We start from the raw sequence: 27909 nt of genomic DNA on the forward strand, positions 1-27909 counted from the left end.
GTTGGTGAGCAGCTGAGTGGCGAAAAAATAATCGGGATGTGCGCCCATTGGTGCAAAGCGCGTCTCAGATGAAAACGCGCGCTGCGAAGGATGTCGCGAGGCCTTCGCCGCTGCTAGCACTAATCAGTCATGAGATGAAGAGAATTTCAGCTTCCACACTGGTCTTGTGCTAAATAGAAACAAGATTTGACGATTCATTGAGTAAATAAAAGCGTGTTGACGTAGTGCAGCATTTGTTTGTTTTCTTGATACCCTTGATAATTCGGTTAAATAGGGGGGGGGGGGGGGGTTCCTTGGCACTTTATGGAGCTTAGCAGGGTTCCCTGGGATGAACGTACCTGAGAACCCCTGCTCTAGGTAATACAGGGAGAAGCTCTATGCCCGCAGCATGCTAAACATCTCGGAAGCCATGTTCTGGGATACGCATCACGCCTACCAACATCCATGTGCCAGTGTCCTTTGCCAAGATGCTATATAAAGGCCGTTTTTTTTTTTTTTTGTAGCTTTGCCAAGAATTCTTCAATAGTGTACACCACCCTTGTTTGACAATTTAATCTAAAGTGAACTTTAATTGCAGTTAGCCTTTAACCCTTCAGTGACAGTAAAAGAAAGTAAAAAAACAAGCTAAAGTTGTTTTTTTTTAAGTATCAACAGTTCTGTTCAATATATAAGCCAAAACCAAAAAAAATATTGTTTATGAGAAAAATATATTTAACACCATAACAGAAGTGTCATTCTCTGCTCACAGACTTCAACGCACATTTCGCCAGCATGTTCCTAACTTCGCTCATTAACGGGCTCCTTGCACCATCTGGTGTTGTTCGCAAAAGCACAGAGCAGTCGGCAAGGTCAAATCGTCTTATAGGTTGCATGAAAAATAGAACACTGGATGAGTTTGGCTCATCGTCCGTCTTTATGCAAGTGCACCCTTTATGATCTCAGCTTGGTGAAAGAAGTGCAGTAACGAAAGGGCCACACACTTGACTCGAGATGGCTTAGCCCCTTGTCTTGAGTCTATGTGGTGCCACCCAGGTGTAGGTGGTGTTCCACCCCCATGCCCCAGCAATGGTTACCCGAGAGTAACAAAAGCAAATCTCGAAGCCTATGCATTTGCCAAATCTGATTGGGGGGCTGGAAACATGTTATTGCTGCCATGTTTTAGACACCACCTATTTCCAAGCTGCCTCGATAATCACAGCTTGTGTGGCACCATCTGTACCACGTGTGCAGGGCCCTGATAGCGGGCGGCGGTGCTCCTGAGATGGAAATGTCGCTGCGGCTTGGGGAGAGGGCGCGCACCTTGCGTGGCCTGGAGGCCCACTGCGTGCGGGCCTTTGCCGAGGCCCTGGAGGTGGTGCCATACACGCTCGCCGAGAATGCCGGCCTGCACCCAATCGCCACCGTCACCGAGCTCCGCAACAGGCACGCCCAGGGAGACCGTGATTCTGGCATCAACGTGCGCAAGGTGAGTCTCGGGAAAGGTTCTTTGGGGTTGCTGTGTTAGTTCCATCACACTAGTCCATGTTGAGATGCAATGGACGATTGTCTCGTCAAGTTTCACTGTGCAACGGCTTTTGGAAAGTATGCTGGTGATAGCCTTTGGCCAGTTGAAGGGTGTTGCTAAAATGCTATTTCAGCTATACCACAGGCTTGTTTGAGATGAAATTTCGTTCAAGGTAGCAGGGGTGGGTTGTAGAAAATCTTTTGTCAGTTGGGTTTTGAACAAATAACTATTGATATACAGTGGAACCCACATATAACGACACTGGTTCTTACAATATATTAGTTATAACAATGAAAAGCTGCTACGTCAACTTTCGTGTTTTTTCTATGGTGAAATAACCTGCTTACTGCAATGCCTCCATGCCACATTTTTCGTTATAAAGATGGAAGTCTGGCTACTGGGTGTCCATGCCGAAAGGTAATGGAATGTGAAATCCTCGAAGAGAAAAATTCACAGACAATTGCGATACTCTCTAATGCAAAATTTGAGTGCAACTCTATACGTGTATTCATTTCACGATATATTGGCTGGCGTGGACAATCTGTCTCGTTCGGCACGTTGCAAATGGAGCAAAGTGTGTCGCGGGAGATGGCAAGAGGCAGCGTGTGGGTGATGAATGGGCGCGATTCGCAGCATGTGCCTCTAACAGACCTCCGCTCATGCAGCGCTTTGTTTCCATATGTCTTACGCGCGCTACTCTGGCACCATCTCGTAATCGTCACCGCGGAGTCTGTCTTGGTGGTACTGGGCATTTCTTCTCATGCTTTCGCCATACCCTCCTCCTCCGCCTCATGGTTTTGTTGCACCTTCCTCTATGCTATTGCCGTCTTTCATCTCCCGCTGCGCTCCATGTTTGCTCTTTTATCCTTTGCTGTGCTCGTTCACTTAGTTACGAGGAACGCAGATGCGTGCCACAGGAACGGGCGCCTTAGCTGCGCTCTAAAAAGAAAGAGAAATTTGAGCCGCTGCTCACATCTGCGAGTTATTTTCCGGCCTTCTCCGCATCGCCAGCCTTGCGTGCCTCTCTCCCATTGCTCTTCCACTCCTCCAAACACGAGTGGGCTGGGCTGACAGCGCTGGGCACCATTTGGGCGCTCCTCCCAGATCACTCGTTGGCTGGCTAGCGCCTCATTCTGCGCAGTTCTGCCAACAGGTTCAGTCACTTGTGCTCGTCTTTGTTGGTTGCGTCAAAGTCTTTCCTGACCATGTGGTTTCTCAGCCTCGTTTGACTTGCCGCTGAAACAGAAGATGGCTGATCTGCCTGCTGATCATCAGCAATGCACGACGTTGCCGGTGAAAAGAAGTGCTTTGGATTTGGAAATGAAGTGCTTCTAACCGATGAGGCGATCGTTGTGAACGTGCTTGGATCTGATAACGACAGTGACTGCAGCAGCGATGACGCCGTAGGGCAGGCTGCCTCAACGTTGTCCTCGAAGGAGGCCCTGCAGATGATTCAGTCCCTCTGGGGATTCATTTTTTGTGAGGGATCTTCCGCTGATTACATGGAGCACCTGGATGCCTTGGAGAAGGATGTCTGCAAGCTTCACATAAAGCAAGCAAAACTGACGGACAAGGGGTTTTCTCGTGCAAGCCAGTGAGAAGTACGTGGAGATATGCTTGTGGTGATCTCGCCGCAGCGTTACTTCTGGATTTCTCAAGCTGAGAGGCTGCCGCGGCAACCTTCTCGCATTTTAACAGCGAAGCTGTTTAAGCCAGCCATAATTTGTGGTGCGTAGCAAGAAACTATCAAGAAAGAAAAAAATGATTTCCTTGCCAAGGCGGGATTCGAACCTGCGTACCCCCGGTCGCAAAGCGAGCGTTGTAACCACTAGGCTATACAGCGACGCCTGCAGAGCATGCATTTATGCGAACCATATGATTGCGTTCGAGCGTTGTCGTCTTTGTGCATAGCTGGCGCATTCGTGCGCTCGTGCTCTGCAAGGTGAAGAGGTCTTGCACGCTATGAGAGCGAGAGAGAGACGCATTCATGGAGCGGGACTCCTGGAACGCGGTGTCGGCATTGGAACATGGTGTCGGTGTTGCAAGCTGTGCTATGCAATGCACAGTGATGGCCGTAAGTCCGAGACGCGCGAAAAGAAATTACCATCATCGTGAGTAATAAGATGAAAAGTTTGCGCGCACTTCCGGAAAATGCTGGGCTACGATTGCCCAGCTTCGCTGTTTCAAGCGTTGCGCAGCCGAGTGCAAGGTTAAGCGTTTTTTTAAAAGGCCCCTTTTGAGGCCACTAAAGTGATGCCTCGGCGGAGCTCATGTCACTTGCCGCCCGTGACCCCGCTTTGCAGTTCATCATCATCATTCTATATTTATGTCCACTGCAGGATGAAGGCATCTCCCTGTGATGTCCAATTACGCCTTCTTGCGCCAGCTGATTCCAACTTCATCACCCCACCTAGTTTTCTGCCTTCCTCGACTGCGCTTCCCTTCTCTTGGTATCCATTCTGTAATTCTAATGGTCCACCAGTTATCCATCCTACACATTGCATGGCCTGCCCAGCTCCATTTTTTCTGCTTAATGTCAACTAGAATATCGGTTTCCCCGTTTGTTCTCCGATCTACACATCTCTTAACGTTAGGCCTAACATTTTACGTTCCGTCTTTGTGAGGTCCTTAACTTGTTCTCAAGCTTCTTTGTTAACCTCAAAGTTTCTGCCCCATATGTTAGCACCGGTAGAATGCAATGATCGTACACTTTTCAACTACAATGGTAAGCTCCCAATCAGAATTTGGTAATGCCTGCCGTATGCACTCCAGCCCAATTTTTCTTCTGTAAATGTCTTTCTCGTGATCAGGGTCCCCTGTGAGTAATTGACCTAGATAAACGTACTCCTTTACAGACTCTAGAGGCTGACTGGTGATCCTGAAATCTTGTTCCCTTGCCAGGCTATTGAACATTATCTTTGTCTTCTGCATATTAATCTTCAACCCCACTCTTACACTTTCTTGGTTAAGGTCCTCAATCTTTTACTGTAATTCGTCCCCGTTGCTCGCTTTGCAGTTATAGCAGTGCTATTCTTGAACGCTGACTGTCGCGGCTTGTTACAGGCGGGTCGGAGCGCGCAGGAAGCAGAATAAAAAAAACAGTTAAACAAGTCAACACAATCAGCAGCCGGATGGAGGGAAGTGGTGAGGAGGGGCACTGGCCTCCCCGCCATTATAGTTTTCTCAGAACAGCTCTGCTGTCCCCCTATTTTGATTTTTTTTTGCAAATTGATTATAACAATTATCGGTTATAACAATGGAATTTTCATGGCACTTAAATACTGTTATAAGTGGGTTCGACTGTACTTAAATGCTAAGTAGTACAAGGCTGCTCATTTCCCCATTGCAAATTTTAAATGATTAGGTTCTAAATGGTAAATATATAAGGAAGCCACAAAGTATGATCAAAACGTGGACATGAAAATGAAATGCACTATCGTTCAAATCCTGATTTGACTGCCGTAATGGAAATAATGCAGCTCCTAGTGCTAAATGTAGTTTCTTAGAGTGGTAGTTTTTTATTGTGTCCTGTCATTAATATAGCTGGTATTTTGCAGTAGCAGCAAGGCTAGGTGAATAACTTCCGATGTAGATAAACCTGCAGCAAGAGGCTCTAAAATGTAGTCAAATGGTAGCATTCACAATAATTGGAAGTTGTGAGGCTGGCTTCAAGACAGTGCATAAGAAGCCACAATATGTTTAAAGCCAAAGTATAAAGTTTTGATCACTGCCATACTTTTCTGCTGCAGCGTTGGCACCAGATATCTTGCTAGTAATCATGATAAGACCTTGTACGAATGCCTCATTGCTATGTTGGCATTTGTCAACAGCTGTTGTGATGCCAGCCATGCACATGTATGTGATGACTTTTGCCATTTCGCCTTAAGACCCCTATGAGTCTCCACGGTGATCTGTGATGCAAGCTTTCTGATGTGTGTGTGCTGGCTACATAACGTACCACCTTAGCCTCAAGTTTGGTGTCATTCAAACAAGGGTTGCATTTGGCGCCTGTATTGCAAATGTCTGCGTTCACAAATTTACTAATATGCAGGGCTCCGTGACCAACATCTTGGAGGAGAATGTGGTACAGCCCCTGCTGGTATCTGTGAGTGCAATCACTCTGGCGTCCGAGACCGTGCGTAGTATCCTCAAGATAGACGACATTGTCCAGACCATGCGCTGACTTGCGAACACCACCAACACAACACCCAGGCAGCAGCTGGGCTCTGCCTCTTCGTCTCTCACCTGAAGCCAAAAAGAAAGCAAGACATTTTGTGGCAGGCCCATCAACAATGGCCGGGCCTCGCTAAATAAAAGTGCTTTCTGAACTCTTTGTCCTGCCTGTTTTATAAGCCTATGAAAAACCTCGTTTATTTCATCCCATATTCACAACGCAAAGAAAGTTGTTCTGTGACATCTCGTGAACTGTTGCTATTCTAGGCTAAAGCAAGGGTGGCCCTGCCTGCCCTAGCTCGTTTTGTATCTGGTTGGGGGATTTCAGTGCTCATGCTTAACAGAAAAGAAAGCAGTGCTTCCACATCTACAAGACAATGACAATATGGGTGAGCCTCTGTGCGTCGGCATTTAATCGCAGTCATTCAAGCAAATTCTTACCAACTGATCTTTTCTCAACTCATGTTACATGCAAAGCATGCGTGGAGTAACTTTTCAGCATGAAGCCTGACTGCGTGAACTGCTGTGTTGCTTGAACGTGTTTGCCATGTGTGCTACAGGGCTTGGTGATCCTGTTTACTGAACATTGTTTTAAGCTCCAGGAAAATTTGCAAGAAAATTAGTTTGTTGGTCTCTAAACTTAACGTGAAAGTCGTGCAATTGTGAAAGGATGCAAGAGAGTACTTGAGCAAGTTCATGCAGATTAGTTCTGAAAGCAGGTGAAATTACGATCGCTGAATAAGTCCCTGTGATCTAAAGATAATGTTACTTGTCTGTATTTGCTATGCCAAGTTTGTGTGCTGCCCTCTGCCTCGTGGTTCCGCCTTTCTCGCCCTCTTCTCTGTTGCCGTCTTGCATCTCCCGCTGCGCTCAGTGTTCGCGTTCATCCTTTGCTGTGCCCGGCTACGAGGGACGCCGATGCTCGCCGCAGGAACGGAAAATTTTTCAGTTGTATTAGATGACCCCTTTTACAATACCAAAAACGCCACTATTGGGGGCGAGCTCCACCACTGGAAAAGCTGGCGCCACCGTAGGCTTGACGTGGTATGAGGGAACGCGTGGACACAGAGGCCGCGTCGTCTGCTTCGTAAGCGAGCTGAAAACGAAAGTCCCACCTGCGCTCCCGTTCTGATTAGGGGAGATGCTCCTCAGCAACATTTCTTTTTAAATAATGATGTTGGGCGAATAAAAATTCTACCACTTATAGAGCTTGATCTCTTCATTCGAGATCTACTTTTAGTTTTAGGATATCTCGATGCTTTCATGTCCTAAGTGCCATGCATAAGTGATAAGCAGTGCATGTTTGTGCAGCTGCTGGACTTAGCAGTTAGCATGATGGAGCAGTGCAAAATTGTTTTTCTTAATCCTAACACTCCACTGAGTGCTAATAAGCAAGATAATGCGATTCCCTTTACAGGCAACAATTTAAGAGAATTTCGTATCTGGTGCTTCATATTCAGTGGCTGGTGCCCGAGTACATTAAAAATTTTCATCCTTAAAAAATTAAGTGATTGCATTAAATCCTAGATAAGGGCATTCTACATATCCTAAAAATTACGCCCATCAAATGTCTTGATTGGACCACAATAAGTACATAAAATGTTGTGCACAAACGCCTTGTTTTGCTCAAAATATGAAGTTGAGAAAAATGCAATTGAAAGTTACAAAAGTTGTTTACTTCTGTTAATTATTATTATTACTTACCGGGGAGATTGTGATGCGGCAAATATAACCTTGGAGAGAAAAAGCTTAGGCCTACCACCTTGCATGAGCCCAATGGCGTGCGACACCGCGGTTTGACGCATCGCGCGCTTGAATATGTGTCATATCTGTGCCTTTTCTTGCCCCCTCGAGTGCTTCAACCGAGTTTATTATACTTTTCCCGATCATTTCTGGCTCTGATTTCTTCATATGTGAAATAGGAGATCAATGTTGCTGAAACAACTAAAAACACAAAACCTATTTCTTTAATGAAAATCGCCGTTTTCTGACCCGCCTCTCCCCTTAAAGGGATGTTTTCCCGCTTCGGGTGTCTGCTTGACAAAACTTGAAGGCACTATAATAAGTAGTGACTGCCTTTGAAGGCATCCAAAATGGTAGGCTACTGCTCGATGCCGCAGCGCCGGACGTACGCAACGAAGCCCGGTGTCGGCCTTCACACGTAGCGTCGTACAGGCCAGGGGCGTAGCCAGGGGGGAGGGGGGGGGGGCGTTGGGGGAGTTCAAACCCCCCCCCCCCCCGAAATGTTTTCAGCGACACCCCCCCCCCCCCCCCCCGCCCCACTTACCCACCCTTTGTTCACGTCGCTTCGCGCTGACATAATTCAAGGAACCGGTGGTACTATATCACAATTTCATTCCTGGGCGCTTCCGTTTGGGTTGGTAATTTACAGCGAATCATTTCTGCATATGAAAAAAAAAACTGTCACGGTGTTTGTGAAGGCTTTGACGCTCTCTGAGGTTTTGGGCGAGAATGTGGCGGCCGCATTCTGAAGCAACAAATGCGGCAGCCGCATTTTAGATGAAGGCGTTTACTTAAATTTAGGTGCACGTTAAAGACCCCAGGTGGTCGAAATTCCCGTATACATTTCCGCCGCTTCCCTTCAGGTGCCGGTTAGGCCGCGCTCGCGCAGGATCTTAGCCTACGTTCACACTTGGTCTCGGAGCTGTCGGAAGCGGCAAAATCTTGCAAAAATCCACCCGCTATAGGCGGCCAAACAGGCAGAAAAACAAGCGGCGAGCCAAATCGGTCTCCGACCGATTTTTTCGCTATGGCGAAGCGGAAACGCAGCGGAAAATCGTTCTGCTCGACCGGAAGCTACACTAGCATGTAAACAACCGGTCGTAAAATTGAACATGGCACCAAAAGTGTAGGCTGCAATGCTGATAGACGCGATCAAGAACCACCTCTTGCTCTACGACAAGAGTGGTACTAAAACGTACTGTCAGCAATACTCGCGATAGTATGTCGCGCGACCGGAGGTGCGGCAACGTAGCCTTGGCGTGACCCAACTTCTCACGCTTTTGCAAAGCCAGGCGAACCCACCACCACCGTTTCCAAGGTGTCCGCGTCTTCCGTTTATTCATTGTCCATTTCTAGAAAACAAGTAGGTAGAAGTATAAAAGCCATTTCTTCTTCCACTTCCATGGCAGACAATAGTTGGGCAGATTCCTCGTTGGCGCTCCATAATTCGTGCACGTGCACGGTATGTTGCAGAAGTCGCGGGGTGCTTTTCTCGTCGCGACGATAGATTGGGAGCGTAGGTCTCACGTAGGACGCGCAGGCTTTGGCGAGCTCCAACACAAGGGCCAGCCCGCGTTTTAGCTTTGGTGTTCCCGTTGCCGCTTTGGTGTCCTGGAGGCGCCGACAATAATACGAAATGATGAAATGTTATTACAACTTGTAAATAAAAGCTATTAAAGAAATATAATCACGCCAAGGCACCAACCTGTGACTCAGCGCTACCGCGCCCGTGTGAGGAGAATCACGGAACGCCAACGAGGAATTTACCTAAGGTCGCAAATGACACGCGAAGTTGCACAAAATGATCACTTTTAATGACGGGTGGGTCAATGAGTGAACATACCGCTCGAAATAATGCGATAATGAGCGCCACCACGCCGACAAACGTACGCAGACTAGATGGATGTGGACGAAAGCGGCAGCGGCGGTAGCAAAACATATGTGAACAACTTGGACATGCGCGGAAAAGATTTTCCGGCAGCTTTGGCCTTTCCGCCCGCTTGCCGCTTCCCAAGTGTGAACGTAGCCAGTCTGCGCGCGAAACGTCTCTTGTATGCGATTGCGCCCCTACGGAAGGCTGGTTGTTACTGTAGTGTTGTTGAATCCCAAACCAGCAATTGCGCAAGGCTGGTAGTTGCTGTTGTGTTGTGGAATCCCAAACCAGCAATGTACACACGAAGGGGTTGATGCCAGCAGTGAAATTCCACCGACTCGCAACAGAATGAACGAAACAGACAGCCGACAAGCATGGATTACTGCTGTGCGCAGTACAGCGTAAGTAAACTCTTGTTGCAGGCGCTGACAGTTCTCGTCGGAGTTCACGCGTCCTGAGAAATTGGTTATGTGCACTATGCACTGAACAAGACCGGAGTTCATTCCTGCATCACTACTAGAGCACTGCACGGGCCGATTTTTTCAGCCCGGGCCCGGCCCGGGCCCGTTTTTACGTTGGGCGGCCCGCCCGAGCCAGATCAAAACATTTATGGCGAGACCTGGGCCCGGCCCGGGCCCGGAAATAATCTACGTTACCCGCCCGGCCCGGCCCGCCACCCCTTTACCTTAGGCCCGAACCCGGCCTGAGCCCGACTCGAAACCGGCCCGAACCCGGCCCGAGACCGAAAAATAATGTTTTTCAGAGTTGAGACGCCCGAGAATAACTCGCTGCACGTTACATGCACACCACCAGAAAGCCCGAGCCCGGCCCGGACCCGCGTCAAAAAACCCGAGCCCGGCCCGAGCCCGTGAAAAGACTGTTCTACCCGGCCCGGCCCCGCCCACGGGCCGGGCCGGGCCGGGCCCGGGCTTTCGGGTAAGCCCGAGCCTGTGCAGTGCTCTAATCACTAGTACACCAATCAGTCGAGATCCTGTGAGGTACAAGGCCGTTTCCTGTTTGCACCGGCGTAAGTGAAGCAGAAATGAGTTGCACGCACTACTTAAAATGCGTACACATGCCATATCTATGCTGTGCGGTGAAATATTCTGTACAATTCTGAATCTGTTGACGTAAAGGCAAATGACGGCTGGAGACTCGCACACAGCGGAAGACAAAGCGGCCCATGCACTTGCCGCAGGAAATGCAACCCTCTCGTATGAGGGAGCAGGGCGACGAAAGCTTCGAAAGAAAACAAGCCTTCCCCGTTTTTGTGCGTACTTAAGTTTTCTAGCGCAAAGACGCAGCGAACAAGTTATTGCTATGGGAGTATGTATAGCCTGGTCACGCATACATTTTCACGTGTATAGCCGACCTTGACTTGTGGAACGCACTTCGCCCCGACGAGGACGACGCCACCTACGCTTAACGAAGATTAACAATTAATGATGGCTTCTCCGATCGGGCGGGTCGTCTCAATGATGCGTTTTCGAAGACTGGTCCATTCAGTGGCGCGATGAGAGACCGTTGCTCCAAACGCCCACTGTGCCTGTCGTGCTTACTGTATTTGACTGAGCTTGCTTTACGTTTTACTTAATTTCTTCACAAGCACACGCGAGGGGGGGGGGGGGGGGGGGGGGGTCCCATGTCTTTGAGATACATGTATAGAGTAGAGCACTGCACGGGCCAATTTTTGCGGCCCGGGCCCGGCCCGGGCCCGTTTTCACATTGGGCGGCCCGCCCGAGCCCGATCAAAACTTTTATGGCGAGACCCGGGCCCGGCCCGGGCCCGGAAATAATCTACGTTACCCGCCCGGCCCGGCCCGCCACCCCTTTACCTTAAGCCCGAGCCCGGCCCGAGCCCGACCCGAAACCGGCCCGAACCCGGCCCGAGACCGAAAAATACATGTTTTTCAGAGTTGAGAAGCCCGAGAAGATCTCGCAGAAAGCCCGAGCCCTGCCCGGGCCCGCGTCAAAAAACCCGAGCCCGGCCCGGGCCCGAGTCAAAAAGCAGACGCCGTGCCCGAGCCCGGCCCGAGCCCGTGAAAAAACTCCTCTACCCGGCCCGGCCCGGCCCACGGGCCGGGCCGGGCCCGGGCTTTCGGGTAAGCCCGAGCCCGTGCAGTGCTCTAGTATAGAGTCTGCTTAATCTACCGATATTTATTATCGATCACGCCACGTAGAGGAAAGCAGACGCTTGCCCCCTCCACCCCCCCCCCCCCCCCCCGGTCGGGCCGGTGAACCCCCCCCGAAAAAAATTTCTGGCTACGCCCCTGGTACAGGCTGCCAGAGCGTGGCAGCTCGGGCTCGGAGGGAGAAGACAGGCGGCTCGGCAGCACGGGCCGACGGTGGTGGCGTTCTGGTCGGGCAGCTGATCGTGGCTCTCGGGCACGTAGCCCGACAGCTCATATACCTGCAGGCCAAGAAGCTGCGTGTGCCTTGTATTGCCAAACTTCGAACCGGCAAGCAGCCATCGGCTGCAACTCGAGAGTGTATCAAGCACTTCCGCGAGGGAGATTTCTGCTACGGCGTTGGGGCTGCGATGTTCGCTAAGTAGCAGAAAGTGCGCACTGCCCGGTTATATCATGAAGATTTGGTTTATGAACTTGTTGATGCTAGATAGTGGCAAGTTCACCCGAATCAAAAGGGAACCGTAAAAAGCACATTCAAAAAAGGCGTGGCATATCCTCATGTTTGTGTTAGCACCGAACAATGAATGTACTGGATTAACAAAAAGAAGCACCGGTAAATTCCTCGCTGAGAAGACCGACAAACATACGGTGCGATGCAGCTTGAGAAATAACGGTATTGAAATGTCCAAGACATAGAAGACAAAAAAAAAAAAAATGGTCGCAGTTTCACCCGAAAGGCGAAGCATCAATTGCGATAGCAACTTAGTAGAGAGCTATACGGAGTAAGGATAGTAGTTTTGTCAGCTGTATAAACTTGGACGTGCAGCAGCACAAGCAACACGCAGAACTGTTGTAGCCGTTTTTCCCGCGTTCGCACCGAACGCGCGCGGCGTTGGTGACTTGCCAGGGCTAAAGTCCCTATATATAAAAAGTAGCGACACTCTCCTCCTCCGCCTTCCCTCCTCCTCGTTTCTCCTCTCTTTCGCGCTCCTTTTTCGACCGTTGCGCCGCCTACACCGCTTGAAACACGTGCACTTGTTTATCTTTCGCCGCTGATCAGATTCGACGATCGCCGACTGTGTTCGTCGCTATCGTCGTGCTCCTCGCCAGTCGGTAGACGCTTCTCGGGCGAAAATGGCGATGGACCGTGATCGTAACCAAACGCAGCCAGCGCCCGGGGGCTAGGCGGTCCACGTGATGCCATTAGGCCAATACCGACGCGGCGTCGGCCTCGGACAGGGTGAGCGAGGAGGTGGCGGCTTTCTTCAAAGCGTGACGCTACTTTTTTATATAGGGGCTTTAGCCAGGGCCTCTGGGGGCGGCTCGGAGGTTTTCGACGAGATCAGAAGGGGACACTCGTCGAGCAGCGTCGAAAATCTTACCCACCTTCTCGCCTCGACGGTTTTATATAAATACGCATTTTGTGCAGCAGCCAAACCTCCCCTCCCTCCCGTCCCCCTACGGCCTTTCGCGCGACGAAAGAAGTCGCGTTTGCTCTTTGGGTACGTCTAAAGCCCCTCCATCCACGCGCCACCGCCGCTTCTGGCCGGCGAAAACGCGTATGGAGGGGCTTTTTAAAGGAGGAAAGAGACCCTTAATTCTGCAGCCCTTCAGGGAGCGCGGCGCAGAACGCGCGTTTGCTCTCCGACGTGCGTTCGCTCCCCGTGAAAGCGCGCGTCCCTCGCGCCCTTTCACTCGCACATACAGCGTCCGGAGCGCGGCAACGTCATACGGAACCTCACGGCGACGCCTACGGCAGAAATCCGCTTTGAGTGTCCATATAATTGCTATCGCAACAAAAAAATTATTGAATCGTCACGATGGCACATCACGAGTCGCCGTGTAGCGTCCAAATTCTAACGAAATTATTTTTGAACAGCTCTGATAGCGTCTACGCAACAATGGCTGCTTGTGTAATGTCAAATATTCATATGCTGCGGCCTAACGCTCACGGCTCCGTGCGAAAACTAAGCATTGTGCGCGGGCATGCATGCAGACGCGCAGTCGGTGGCTGCGAACCCGTGCGATCGCTGCATTGGGGCTTCATTCTGTTATGCTCCATTTATTGTTATACAGACAGCCCACTATAAGAACACATTTCACATAGTCTGCTCACAGTGATTCCCTACCATTCACTCAAGAAGCTGGTTCGGGGGACTCCATCGCGTCGGCCGCGTGCAGTGGGCGTTCACTGTACGTATTCGGTAAAGAGATAGCGCCTGTAAACTATTCTGCGCATTCTGTTTGCCCAAGGTTATTATTTTGACACTAAGAAACTTCCCTCGCTTGGAGAGTACTTACAGAAATGACCAGGAGGGCACCCGCATGGTGTTTTTATTGAGCGCCGACAGCCAAACCTACGAGGAGTGCGTCGCGTTATCCCTCATACTACGCAAGCGATTTAACCTGCCAATTTAGCTGGCGGCGGCAAGTACCCTTTACAAAGGCTGTCACGTACCGCCCTAAAACGGCGTTGCATGTAGGCTCCCTATCCTCGCCCCCAATTGCCTCGAGAAGAGGCTAGCTAAGCTAGGAAAGGTGCAAAAAAGGTAAGGCTGGTGGCGTTGCCGCCTCGAAGTTTGCGCACTAGCGCTGTCGTGGATTTTGACGTTTGCAAGAGCCTATAGTTAATTGTCCATCGGTGTTCTAGACAAGCCAAAGATTGCACATGACAAGTTTTTAAGAACTCACACGGAGCCAGTACGGTCCATATAAGAAAATAATTTGAAATCCGTTACATCAAAGCGACTTCCGGCGTGAAATTTAAAGAAAAAAATTTGTCGCAGTTTCACCCGAAAGGCGAAGCATCAATTGCGATAGCAAATTAGTAGAGAGCTATACGGAGTAAGGATAGTAGTTTTATCAGCTGTATAAACTTGGACATGCAGCAGCACCAGCAACGCGCAGAACTGTTGTCGATGCCGTCGGCATCTGTTGTCGATGCCCTGTTGGCATCTGTTGTCGATGGAACTGTTGTCGATGCCCGCGTTCGCACCGAACGCGCGCGGCGTTGGTGACTGTTGCCGATGCCTCTGGGGGCGGCTCGGAGGTTTTCGACGAGATCAGAACGGGACACTCGTCGAACGGGACTTGCGTCTTTGAGTACTGCAAGTTGCAACTAAGATGTACGAAGCGTAATCGTATGCGAGTACGCAAAAAGCGCATTTTTTTACAATTTCCCGTGAAGAAATTGAAATTAGTGCTGTTTAGATAGTACTGGCAAACTGTCAACCCCCCCCCCCCCCCCCCCCCCCCCCCCTGACAGAGATCCTGGGTGCGCTACTGTTCTCGCCTCGCAACGTTTTTCTATAAATACGCATTTGGTGCCGCAGCTAAACGTCGCCTCGCCTCCCTCCCCCCACGGCCTTTCGCGCGACGGCAGAAATCGCGTTTGCTCTCTATATATGGGGATTGTAAATGAGGGAGAGAGAATGAACATTAATGAAAAGGATGGCTCAATGGCCTAAGCAGGGGTAAGGGTCAATGGCGGGGTACACAGGGAAAAAAAACTACACATTCATAACCTGCCGGTCAAGCCGGCCTCGCGCACAAACTCCCATAAGGAGTTGAGAGTTCGTCGGGCATCGGCCTGAGGAGGTGGCGTGGTCCATGCCTCCAGTGAGGTAATGCCGCATCCCTTGTGTTTGTCTCTTACTGTCGCGAGGCCGGGAGAGTCCCACAATAGATTTCTGATTGTCGGTCGAGCACCGATGTCACACGTACTGCACGTCACTGGTGTTGACATCACGTTCGCCTCCGTCTCTTCCTCCTCCTCATTGTCCAAAGGTTGCCTCTGATGACCTCGTGTCTTCCTTGAAGCGGCGTACGCGCGCCACTTAGCCAGGACGTCTTCGGTGAGTGCTGCGCCCGTCCTGGCCTTATACACCAGGACTTGCGCGCCCCGAGGAAGCCCCTTGGGCAAAGGGTGGGCATTGAGCGGTACCTTCGCCTTCAGCTCCCGTTTCGCTTGCACTTTTAAGCCGCTCGCGCTCCTCCTACGGATCCAGACGCACAGGAATGAGAGGGAGTGGGCCCATGGGGAGATGAGCGGGAAAATAACAGCTCGCTCGCTGCACTGTGGGCCGCACCGTTGCCGATGCTGCCCGAGTGCCCCGGGACCCAGTCCATTCGCACATCCATGCCGGAGTCGCGATGAAGGGATGCGCATGCGACCTTAATATCATGCGCCCACGTGCCTACTCTGGGCGTCGCCGTGAGTACCTTTAGGGCATCTAAAGAGTCGGTGAATATCGTGAACTCTTTGCCACTGTGGCCTTCTGTAATATTTCCCGCCTTTTCCTTCAGCTTGTCTATGGCAAATAGGATGGCCTGCAATTAAAGTGCCTTAATGGTCGGTTCTTGCTGGTGTTGGTGAATCCGGACGCCTTGCTGCTCACCACTAACGACTGCCGGCGCCGTTATGGATGTAGTAGGATCCCAGGCCGCATCTGTGAAAATGGCATATTCTTTCAAGTCAGCCCGTTCTGCAAGTTTGGATCGATAAGCGTCGTGGTACTCTTTCGTCTGCCGGCGTGTGACAGGCTTCGTGACTCGAACCTGCACGTCATCCCAAGGAGCAACAGCCGGAAGCACTTCCACCTTGTTTGACAAGCGTTCTCCGTCTAACTCTAAGAGCTGGTCCAGAGCGTGAGTAACGTCGACGGCGGTCATGTCCCTCCTTGCGTTCTATAATAATGTCCCTGAGTGGAGGAAGTCCCGCGTACCGGTGCAGGTCTTCCACTCACGCGTGGCGGGGAAGACCCATGATCACTGGAAGACACTCCCGGTGCATCCTTTCGAGCTTGTTGTATTGTGCTTTGGTGAGGTCAAAGCATCCTTCGACGTAAGCACTGCCGACGTCAAAGTCCGAGCGGTATCGGTACCAGCTTCTCCGTGCTTCTGCAATATGCGTTTCACCAAGTGCAAAAGTTTCTTCCACGTAGGTTCTAGTTCTTTGAGCCAGGTAGCCGCCCCTCCGTGCTCGTGAATTGGAATGCCGAGTTTCTTGACGTGGCGTTGCGGAGCTCTCTCAAGCTTCTGGCCAGCTAGGTACAGCTCGACTTTTTCCTTTTCTTGCGCCGTGCCACCGGGGAGGATGTACTTTTTTTTCCCCGGAGACAGCTGCATGCCTGTTCCTTTCAAGTAATCCGTCAATGTGTCAGCGCATGCTGCATTGCCTTGGTTGCTATTTCTGTTGTCTCGAGAGGGCCGCCAGGTTCCGTCCACAGTGTCATGTCGTCCGCATAAATGGTGAAACGGACGCCGTGAACCTGTTGTAGACGCCCAGCCAGTCCTCGCATGACTAGATTAAACAGCGTAGGCGATAAAATTGCGCCCTGATGAACACCTACATTGTTCGTGAATGTCCTTGGACATGTGTTGTCACTACGGATCTCGAATGTCCGATGTTCCAGGAATGATTTCACAATGTTTACAATTCGTATTCCAGGGCGCGCTTCTTCGAGCGCCGAGATTGCGGCTTCGTGTGTGACACTGTCGAATGCCTTCCGTAGGTCCGCGGCGACCAGGATGCCGGAAACTTTCTGCCTACCCCGCCGCTTCCTAGTGCAACGACGGAGCAAAAATAGGCTGTCTTGAGTGCAAAGGCCTGGTCTGAATCCAGTCTGACTTGGGTCAAAGTATGGTTCGTTGTGACTTTCCTCGAGATGGTAGGTGAGCCGCGTGAGGACTAAGCGTTCGAGAAGCTTGCAAAGTGTTGATGTCAACGAAATAGGCCGCAAATTGCTGACATATCGTTTGCAGCTTTGCCTGGTTTTGGGATAGGGCTCACCACGGAGTGCTTCCACTCGGCGGGAATTTCACCTGATAACCAAACTTTGTTTATATCTTCCTTTAACTGTTCTTTTCCTGATTCGCTGAGGAAAGAGACGCTTAATTCTGCAGCCCTTCAGCGAGCACGGTGCAGAACGCGCGTTTGCTCTCCGACGTGCGTTCGCTCCCCGTTAAAGCGCGCGCCCCTCGCGCCCTTTCACTAGCACATACAGCGTCCGGAGCGCGGCGACGATTTCATCGCCGTTGACGTCATACGGAACCTCACGGCGACGCCGACGGCAGAAATCCGCTTTGGAGTGTCCATATAATTGCTATCGCAATAAACTATGAAACTGACCTCTTTCGCCCAATCAACCTGCTAGTACAGCGAAGTTAAAGAGAACATAATTTTTAAAGAATATTTTATGAGACTAACCTGATTTATTGTCCCTTTAATGAGAGGCATATGTATTCTTAAACACGTGCGTGCTAAATAGCAAACTTTAGAAAAAATTCGTTCTACCGTTAGCACGAGCTGCACCCGTTCGCAAAGGTATACGGATATCAAAAGCTCGCTGAAATAAAGAAACTTGATTCGTTCGTAATTCAGAAGCACAAACTGACATAGACAAGTGTGCCGGAAAGCTTGCGATGTCAAGTTTGGGCTGTAGTCCTCAATTTCAAGTTACATTGATAGGCGGAGATGAAAATTGGCTTTATTGCGGAATCCCTCGTCCGTATACTTTCGCTCAGGGAAGTGCGTACGCACGTACAGGACTCGTGACCATTTTTACAAGGTCGGCCATTTTTACAAGGTTGAACCATCACGTGCCTGAAGAATTTTGCGCAACGGACCTCGCTTGACGCGAAGGACTAAACCTGCGATCAGGAATTCGGAAACGAGGGGGGTGCTCGAGCACCCCTGGGAGGGGGACCCTTTACAGATCGCCCCTTCCTCTGTCTTTCATGACAGCTATGGGGGTCCATAGTTGTCATGGCCCCGTCTACTGCTTGTTTACGGCATGTCGAATAAACAAAAATTTTGTCATCAATTCATCCCTCCCCGTCTCTCTCGTGTTCTCTGCCCCTTCTGTCTGATGAAGCCGGTGGGTCAAATGGCCAAACAGCGGTGTTTGGTCTACCCTCAGTCATGCCGAGGACAAAATTTGGCAAGGATCCCACATGCGGAGCCGCCCAACTTGAAGCCTAAGTTTTCAGTGAGCAGCACCTGTCGGTTCCTTAGGGACCCTGAACCACTTTTTATCGAAGTGGAGAAAGGCATTTGAAGGGAAAATAGGCTACTTCAGAAATACTTTGCCGCAAAAAGTACTTCAACGCGTTCAGCAGAAACGGAGTTATTGGCAATCAAAGACGGCGCCTCCGTGGTGCTTCCACTCCTTCTTGAATGCCTTGCACTGCTAAGGCTACGGCGGAGCGGGGCGTCCCCACAACGCTTCGCCTTCTAAAGTGTCACCGTGGCGCGCAGTTCAAATTTGGTTTTGTATGTTAACGACGTAGTAGTAAGTGGTTCGTGGGGAAAGGTTGACGCTATCTTCTGCAGCCCTTGAGGGAGCACGGCTCAGCGCCAAATTAACGACGACGCCACTTCCGATTTTGGCGCTTACGACACGCCAAACGTAAGCCAAACGCGGTTGTCCTCGGCGAGCCGCAGTGCGCTCAGCCAGTGGACTCGTCCTCGCGGCGGCCGCGGTATCTACGCTACGTAGCAGACCAAAGCTACATGCGACCGTAGTGCGTGTGAGCAGCGTTTGCTTTGTGCACGAAGGCTTGAGTGCGTGCTTGCCCTCATATGCAGCAGTACGACCATGCTACGTGGTGCGAACCGGCTTCGTCCTTCACCAGCTTGACCGACAGATAGTGGCCACATCCAACTATCACATTTCAAAGTGATAGCGTTACGGGCCCCGTGTCGCAGAAAATCGGGCGTCGGCGTTGGTATCGGCGTCCGCGGCCAAGAAAATCATACCGAACCACCCCGACCACGCAAACCCTCCGTGTGGCGCAAAGGCGCTGGCGAATTAATTGAATTTCTCAAAGTAAAATACGCCAGAATAATCGTACAGTATGACTTAGCCGCAACCCACAGACGTGATAGCGTCGGATTGTAATTTGAATATACGAGAAAACATAATTCTCTTACGCGGAAACTCAAACACAAGCCCCTTTTCCAGCATTTCTACCACTCATACAGCGGCGCGCCGCGGTTTTCTCCTTGCAAAAATATCATCCAGATGGCGCTCGCCTCCTCGGCAGCCGCATGCGGAAGCGAAGTTGGAGAAAAAAGAAAGCTGCAGTTGCCGGGAAGCCTGACAAGCAGCCAGGGATCTTTGAATGCTATCGCGTACGTTCCACTCTTAAGGGCGAAGCTTAAGCGTGCTCCAAATTTTTTTCAACAAGACCGAGGCGTGGTTCAGGGCCACATTAAAGGGGCTCTGAGCCGCATCTTATCGAAGTCGAGAAATGCATTTGAAGTTAGACTATTTCAGAAATACTTTGCCGCAAAAAGTACTTCAATGCGTTCATCAGCAAAAGCGGAAGCAGCAGCATAAGTGGCAATCGAACATTGTGTTAGCGGTGCTTCTGTTGTAATGAGTGCAATGAACACGAAGTTTAACTTGCACAAAATGTATGCGCAGTATACCTTGCCCAGTGAACTAACACTTTGCATGAACTCCGAACTATGAACAGCTTCCTTTTTACTCACAACATATAGTCACCGCAGCAATATGGCTTTATAAAAGGCAAAAGCACTCAGGCGCTTTTGGACCATTTTTCCGACTTCCTGAATTTTTGTTTAGAAGGTAACCAGGTAGCGTGCGTATTGTTTCTCGACGTGAGCAAACCTTTTGATAGTGCTTGTCATCACTTAATGTTAACGAAACTTGCAATCCCCATTAAAATAGTTCAGTATGCAGAGGATACAGACGTCTCTCGTGCAAATCATTACGCCCATGCAGCTTCTCTTTTATAATAATCAGCAACGAAGGCAATGGACTGGTTTGCAACAAATTTAATCGACGTTAACGTATTAAAAACGCAACTCGTCTGCTTTCGAAGCCCCTTAAAGAACGTTCACCTGACTAGGGGGATAATATTACACAGATCGCAATGTAATCCATGTTCTTGCGACCCTATCGACTACACATCATCTGTAAATTACGTCGGCTTGCGTTTTGACAGCGACCTTTCATGGAATTCGCACGTTTTTTATGCATGTCTTTGTCAAAGGTTTCGCTCAGTGCTGTGCTTACACTACAAAATCCGCCTCCTCATGCCGTTATCAGTAAGGAAAATCACAGCGCATGCGTTGTCCTACAGTGCAGTCCGATACGGAATTACTGCTTACGGTCATTGCGCTCTTCGTCTGCGAAATAGAATTAATTCACGAATGCGCTCCCTTCTACAGGTTATAGGTTACTACTTGTGTCTCGAAGGCGACACCGACATTTTTAAGGCATTATCAATGCCGGGCTTTCCTTCTGTGTTGCTGCGTACAATAGCCCTGAGACATTTCTGGAACAATTATTTTAAAGGGCCTTATGTAACTTTCCGTTGCCTCAGACTAAAATGGCATTATCAAATACCGCGATGTTCAACGAAATACCGTAAAAGAATGCGAGAATACCATGTTCCAGCGTTGTTCAATAATTTACCCTGTAATGTGCTACAGTCCACAACAAAATATCAGCTCAAGAGAGCACTAAAACTTGCGGATTTTAGAACCTAGAATACTTAATCGAATAAGTATTACTTATCCCTTTCTGTGTTACACCTACAGAGTGGCTTTTAGTTAGTAATGTGATCCGAAAGTTTGCTTCTCCGACGGTTGTCAAAGGAGCATTTTCAGTTCTTAATCTGATAGTTCATGTTTGTACTCATGTATCCCCTTTTTATTGTGCCATGTTAATTAACTGCCTGATACGGTGAAAATTGCACGCGGCAGTAGTGCTTTGCAAGAAATGTATGTGTATTGCAGTGAAGAGGAATGCCTGGCGCTAAAGTGAACTAATGTGAACACAGGCCAAGGGAGCAGCAGGCAGCGTTGGCAGCATGATGATGATGATGATGATGATGATGATGATGATGATGATGATGCCTCAATACTTGGCACAACCCACTGAGGGGGATAGGCCACGAACCGGGTGGTATTATGATAGAAATTTGAAATAAATTAATTTATAAATACATAAGTATAAGAATAAAAATAAATGAGTAATTCAAAATGAGAAATAAAGCAATAATAAAAGAATTTACTAGTGTTTACTAAGTTAGTCAGCCTTGCCTGAATAGGAATAGTAATATGAATTTAATAATAAATTAAATACAGCAAAGGAAATACGTAGATTTTGAATAATAATAATAATAACATAATTGTGGTTTTATGACTTTACTTTTTGAATTTGCTAAAGCTATAATTTATTGAAGGATAAATAAAGCAATCGCGTAACAATGGGAAAATATTAATAAGGCAATCTTTTTGTGTCACATAAAAAGTTATAAATGGCTCGGCAAACATACCCGTGGCCATATCCTAACACCGTGGCTCCAAGTGAGAGTAAAACTGAACTGCTTAACGGCAGTCCTAGATTACGAAGTGGGATTTCTAAACATCGTTGTCGATGATTAGAAAACCGCCGACAGGATAGTAAAAAGTGATCAATAGATTCTGGTTCATTGCAGAGGTAGCATAATGGTGATGCCGCCAGACCACATCTGTGCAAGTAAAAATTTAGTTGTGGAATACGGCAACGCAGTCTTGTCAGTGTTACTTCGAATTGCCGGTTGGGACACCACTGTCGATTCCAAGAATAATTTAGATGTATAAAGTCTGTTGATTTTGCTAGTGCGAGGCTTTTCTTGTCTTCAGTCAAAGCAAACTGCCTATATCTGGCTGCAGTGACGTACGCAGTTGCCGGCAGCACAGATATCGCCGGACCCTTTAAAGAAGCTCGTGCTAAAGAATCAGCTATTTCATTAAGTTGGATGTCTCGGTGGCCTGGTACCCATACTAAATGAACTAACTTTAAGTGGGGAGGAGCTAATGTATAAAACGTGTTTAAAGCTGTCAAATTTGTAGATGCGTTAAGCGCGCTGCATACAGAAAGTGAATCTGTGACAATAATAACTTTTGTAACTTATAGCGGTAACTTTCTCAATGCAAGAATTATTGCCAGAAGTTCGGCCTGAAAAACTGGTGTGTAATCTGGCAGGCGAAGTGAAAAAGACCAGTCGAGGGATGGTGAGTATATTCCCACGCCTGCCTTCTCTTCACACGAGGAAGCATCAGTCGCTATTACATTTATTGGGAAATGGGCCAAATAATCTTGCAAAAGGGCATTCAAATATGTTGGTGGCAGCAGTTTTGCGTTATTGGGGAAGATATCCGCAAATTCTATTTTAAAGGACAACTTGGAGCTATCTAACGGAATGATTTCCCTAATGTGAACATTTAAAAGTGCTAATTGTTCCTGCACAAATACAACCTGTGGGGTATGTAATCGAGGCCACGTGATCTCAAAAAATGAATTTGGTTCACTAATAAATATATATTCTGTACGTCTAAGAGGCGACTCATAAGCCCTTAAGTAGGTTTGAACCGTAAGCATGCAGAATCTCGTGTGAAGAGAAGGTAAGCGCGCTTCCTGGTATAACACGTTATTAGCAACGAATTTAGGCAGGCCTAAACATATTCGAAGAGCTTCTCTCTCTAAAAGAACAAGTGGTCTTATTTTATATTTTGCACCTCCGGAAAACAAAACACATCCAAATTCTATAATCGGTCGTACATACATACGGTAGATCATAATTAATGTGTCACTTCGCATACCAGATCGCCGGTTACTGATTCTACGTAATAAACCTACAGCTCGTGTCCCTTTCGTTGCAATATTTTCTATGTGAGAACGCCAGCTAAGTTTTTCATCATATGTGATACCCAGGTACTTAAGCGACTCTACTTGTGGAATTATTCTCTGATCACATACTAAAGATAAATGTATCGGCCCGGAAAGCGGAAAGACAAGGACTGCACTTTTGTTTACGTTTAGAGACAGGTGAAGAGTGTGAAGCCACGTCTCTAGCATACTGAGGTATGTTTGCAAGGACAGATAAAGGGAATTGATGTCTCTTGCTGTCGCGAAAAATGCGATGTCGTCTGCATAGACATAGAGATGAACTTCCCGGCTCAGTGGAACTGAACTCATCAAAAGGTTAAATAGGACAGGAGACAGAACAGCCCCCTGGGGCACCCCTCTTGTCTGATCGAATTTTGTTGAAGAAACGCCGTTTTGAAAACAATAAAATTTTCTATTTCTTAAAAATGCAAAAATCCATGTCGTTATATATCTCGGAAAATTGTAGGACTGTAATCTGTCCAGTAGTAGTGGGTATTCGACACTGTCATAAGCTTTCGCCACGTCAAGAGTCACTAAAGCACTCAATTCTTTTCTATTTCTAGCAAGTTGGATACGGCTTTCCAAGTCTACATGCGCACACCAAATAGAGAGACCAGGACGGAAACCTATTTGACTTGGGCTCAGTAACGAGTTTTTAGATATATGATCGATCATGCGATCATATAGAACTCTTTCAATAAGTTTTACCATATTTGAGGTAAGAGAAATAGGTCGAATATTGTCAAGATTGTAGCCAGCTCCTTGTTTTTTAAGTAGCGGAATTATTTTGGCTGTCCTCCATTCTTGAGGAATCCAAGCATTTTTTAGAGAATAATTCACGGTGTTTAGAAGTTCCTCAGGAGACATTGCAAACAAAATTTTTAACATGGCATTGGAAATGCCATCAGGACCTGGTGCTGAGGCAGGCAAAGATCTAACGATATTGGAAAGCTCCGACACTGTGACTTCCACAAAGTCATCCGCGATGGGAGGTCTTAATTGTCGATTCGGCAAACGTGATGTTAAGCGTTGAGCTAATCCCTTTCCTATGAATTCTAATGAAGCAGCTGTCTCACGTGGTGAAAGAATTATCGATGTAGTATTCGCTGATGTCGGTATGAACTTTCTATACCGAAGGAATCTGAACAGTGCTTTTTTGTTGTTAGGCTTAGAGAGGAATTCATGATGTTTTTTATCATATTCGTCTTTGGCATTCGATACAGTTCTTTTGAATGTGGCAGCTGCAAACTTATAATCACTCCAGTTACTCGGAGACTGATTGTAAAGTAGTTTTTTCCAAGCGGCTTTTCGTCTTCTATAATCCCGCGTGCACTCCGAATTCCACCAAGGAGAGTGAGTACGTTTATCTTTGTTAATATTGAACTGAGATCTTTTATATGAACTTTTTAATACCGCGCAAAGACTCATGGCTTTGATGTCATCCGGCACCGTTATCTGGGAGTTGAGGGTCGCTTTTAATACACTCTGAAATTTCTGGTAATTGACAAAAATTCGCGCCGGAGACTCTAAAGAAGTAAGATGGCACAGAATATCAAATCTAATGGGTAGATGGTCACTGTTTGAAGCAGAGTCGACTGTAGACCAGGAAGTCACGCACATCCCCGCGCTGGCAAATGTTAGATCCAATGCTGATTTATAACGGCCTTGAATAAACGTAACTGTTTTCGTGTTTAAGCAACAAAAATTTTGATTAATTGCCCAGTCCGATAATCTTTTTCCACATGAGTCTGTTCGGAAACCCCAAGCCACATGGTGTGAATTAAAGTCTCCCGCTATCACAATTTCTTTCCTACAAGATTTGACAACGTTATTAAGGTATCGAATATCTTGAACACCTGCAGGAAAATATGTATTAACTAAAGAAAACGGAGAACAACCAGGAATAGTTACATCTATTGCTAGTATCTCGCACTCCGTAGACATATACTGATATGATATTGTTGCTTTGTGGCATATTTTATTTGTTATCAGGAAAGCGAGTCCTCCACCTCTGGATGGACGGTCCAATCGAAATAAACGGTAGTTTCTTATGTGGAAATCTTGGCCATGTGATAGCCAAGTCTCCTGCAAAAGAATAATGTCGGGAGAAAATTGAGAACAAAAATATACTAAATCTGTGGCTGCAGAAATAATGGAACGGCAGTTCCACTGTAATACCTTTAAAACACCTATGATGAATTAATGCCTACTGTAGAAATCACTTGCTCTAATAGACAGTCTTTTAAAAAATCTTTCTTCGAAAGACTGTCTTTACCGTGTTTTGCGGGTTTTGATTTATGGATAGAACTTGAAGAATTGGGGTTAGCATCGGATTTAGAAATGTTATCTTTAACAATTTTTTGGTTTTGGAGTGCGGGACAGAGGTGGATGTATTATCATTAGGTGATCTTGTGCGTTTAAGCGTCGGAAGATCCATTTCTACGTCCTGGTTGTTTTCCGACACTGATCCAGAGAAGCATCCGTTGTCGGTCTGCTGAGTTGAAGTTGATGGTCTTGCATTTTTAGTGCTTTCTGCAATGACTGGCGAGGGATCTATTAGGTGCCCAGCGTTCGATGTAATGGGATTTGTAGGAATCTGCGAGCTAGTGTTAGGGCTCGTTACAGAACTGAAAAGCTGAATCATTTGTGATGTCATCACATGAGCTAGAGTCTCCGATAGGTTTGATGTTAGTCGTTCCATAGCCTTTGAGAGCGCTTTTTCGACAGCTATCGCAATAGCATCGGAAAGGGTCGAGTCTGCAACCATTTGTTGACGGGCTGTCACTCCTGCATATCCCTTAGATCTTCCCTGGACCTCAGCAACAGCATCACGGCGTGAGCAACGTCTCCTTTCAAAAAAAACCGAAAACATCTCTAAAATCTCTTCAGGGGTTAAACTGACGTCTACACCTCGTACAATGCCTCTAGAGCATGCAAGATGTGGTGGGACGAAACATCTCACCGGATGTGAAGCGAATGTTGGGCAATTGAGCAGTTCCTTGGCACAGTTGTGGTCTGGCGAGCAACATAAAATACCTCCCTTGCCGAACTGGCGGACCTCAGTGATCTGTCGGTAGTGAGTTGACGCCTTCTGCAACTCCACCTGAATCGTCTTCGGGTTTTTCATGTTAATTATACCCCCGTCGGTAGGCACCATGGCCACGGGAACGTTGCCGGTTCCACTGCGGAGAAAAAACTCAAGCGGTAGCTCCTGGGGAGCCACCGAGGCTGACCACGGGGAAGCCCCGAGGCCAGGTGATGAGACAGACATGAAGCAAGGCTGAGTAACTCAAAAACACATAAGAATTCTTCAAACGGAAATAAAAAGAGTAACGTAAGATCAAGGTGAACAAAGAAAATACCACCCGATACTTGACCCAAGCCCCCAAAGCAGGAGATGCTATTACAGGGATCAAACGCAGGAACTTAGGAATCGAACGCTGCAGTCGAACGCTGCGGACTTCGGCTAGCACGGGGTCCCGAACGCAGCGTGTCTCAACCAGAGCAGCTCAGGCAATCTCGAGCTCGCGCCTCCCAAACGACTGGCAATGTGTCTGCAGCGCCAGGCATTCCTCTTTACTACAGTATGTACAGGTATGTACAGGTATTATATTGATGTCTATATTGTTTGTATCGGCGCATATATATGGATTTATCCGCTTTCTTTCTTTTGTTTTTTTTTGTTTCTTTAGCAATGACGAAAGAAACTTTTTCTTGTAACGGTTTTTATGGTTCCTGTCAGTCTGCCAGTCAAGCCCAACGCGGCTTTGGCAGGCCTGACGGATGTACTGTGTTCTCCAGAAATTATAAAGTATTATTATTATTATTGTTATTATTATTATGAAGGCTAATTGCACTGGTTAGCCGAGCCGACCACCAAATTTGTGTGGATATCTTTATTTTTCAATAAACAAATTTGAGGAATAATTCAAAGTACTCGGTGAAAACATTTTTAGACACACACACACAAGATATAACTTTCATTTATGACTAACCAGTTCTAATATCGGCTGTACAAGACAAAGGAACGTGGTTTTCATCATAGTGGGCTTCATGTCTTGCACAGTTAAAAAATGCTTGTTTTAAATAAAAAAAACATTTAGCTGTGGCTAAACTCAGTTATGCCTGGGTTTGCGTAACGAGACGTACGGTTAATGTTATTGTTTAGCTTGATGTTTTATTCCGTCGTTGATCCGCGGCCCTGGCCCGAGATGCCGAACTAGACGACGAACCATCGTCATCTGAATGCACTCGCCTGGCCGCTTCGTACTTACGACGCTTCTCGAGGCGTGCGGCTCCGTCTCCTCGTCGGCTCGCTGCCTCCTCTTGGTTTCGTTCCGACGAAGCCTGGCTTCTTTCAGTCTCTCCGACTCACTTTCCATATCTGCCGACGAATCAAACCGAGCCGCCCCTTCTATATATACGATGCAACGTCGGCTCCTCCGGCGATGCAACGCGCAAACGCCGCGGCGGTTGCTAGGCAACGGATCAGCTCGCGGTGCGGCCACCGGCCACAGCAAAACGGCGAGCATGCAGCCAATGTAGCTCTCGCTACAAAATATTTGCCGCACAGAGACGCACGCAAACATACAAAGAGCAAAAAGTATATATGTATGTATGTATATATATATATATATATATATATATATATATATATATATATATATATATATATATATATATATATATATATATATATATATATATATATATATATATATATATATATATATAGCTGCTCGCGGGGCTGGACCGGCGCTTACATCGGAGACATGACGAAAGGCTGGGGGTGGCGACATC

General features: G+C 47.9%; 1 protein-coding gene across 2 annotated transcripts in view; it reads left to right on the forward strand.

Annotated features, from left to right (window-relative positions):
• The window catches only part of LOC119458053 (T-complex protein 1 subunit delta), a 79811-nt gene that overhangs the window by 31425 nt on the left and 20477 nt on the right, over positions 1-27909 (forward strand). The window contains exons 8-9 of one of the 2 annotated variants that reach the window (XM_037719849.2): positions 1231-1465; positions 5556-5837. In XM_037719849.2, coding sequence (XP_037575777.1) covers positions 1231-1465; positions 5556-5687 — 367 coding nt within the window. In that variant the 3' untranslated portion in view covers positions 5688-5837. Of the gene's footprint in view, positions 1-1230; positions 1466-5555; positions 5838-27909 lie in introns of those variants that run through there. The other variant, XM_037719850.2, reaches the window with a different exon arrangement.

This window comes from Dermacentor silvarum, chromosome 7, assembly GCF_013339745.2.
Source record: "Dermacentor silvarum isolate Dsil-2018 chromosome 7, BIME_Dsil_1.4, whole genome shotgun sequence".
Taxonomy (NCBI): Eukaryota; Metazoa; Arthropoda; class Arachnida; order Ixodida; family Ixodidae; genus Dermacentor; species Dermacentor silvarum.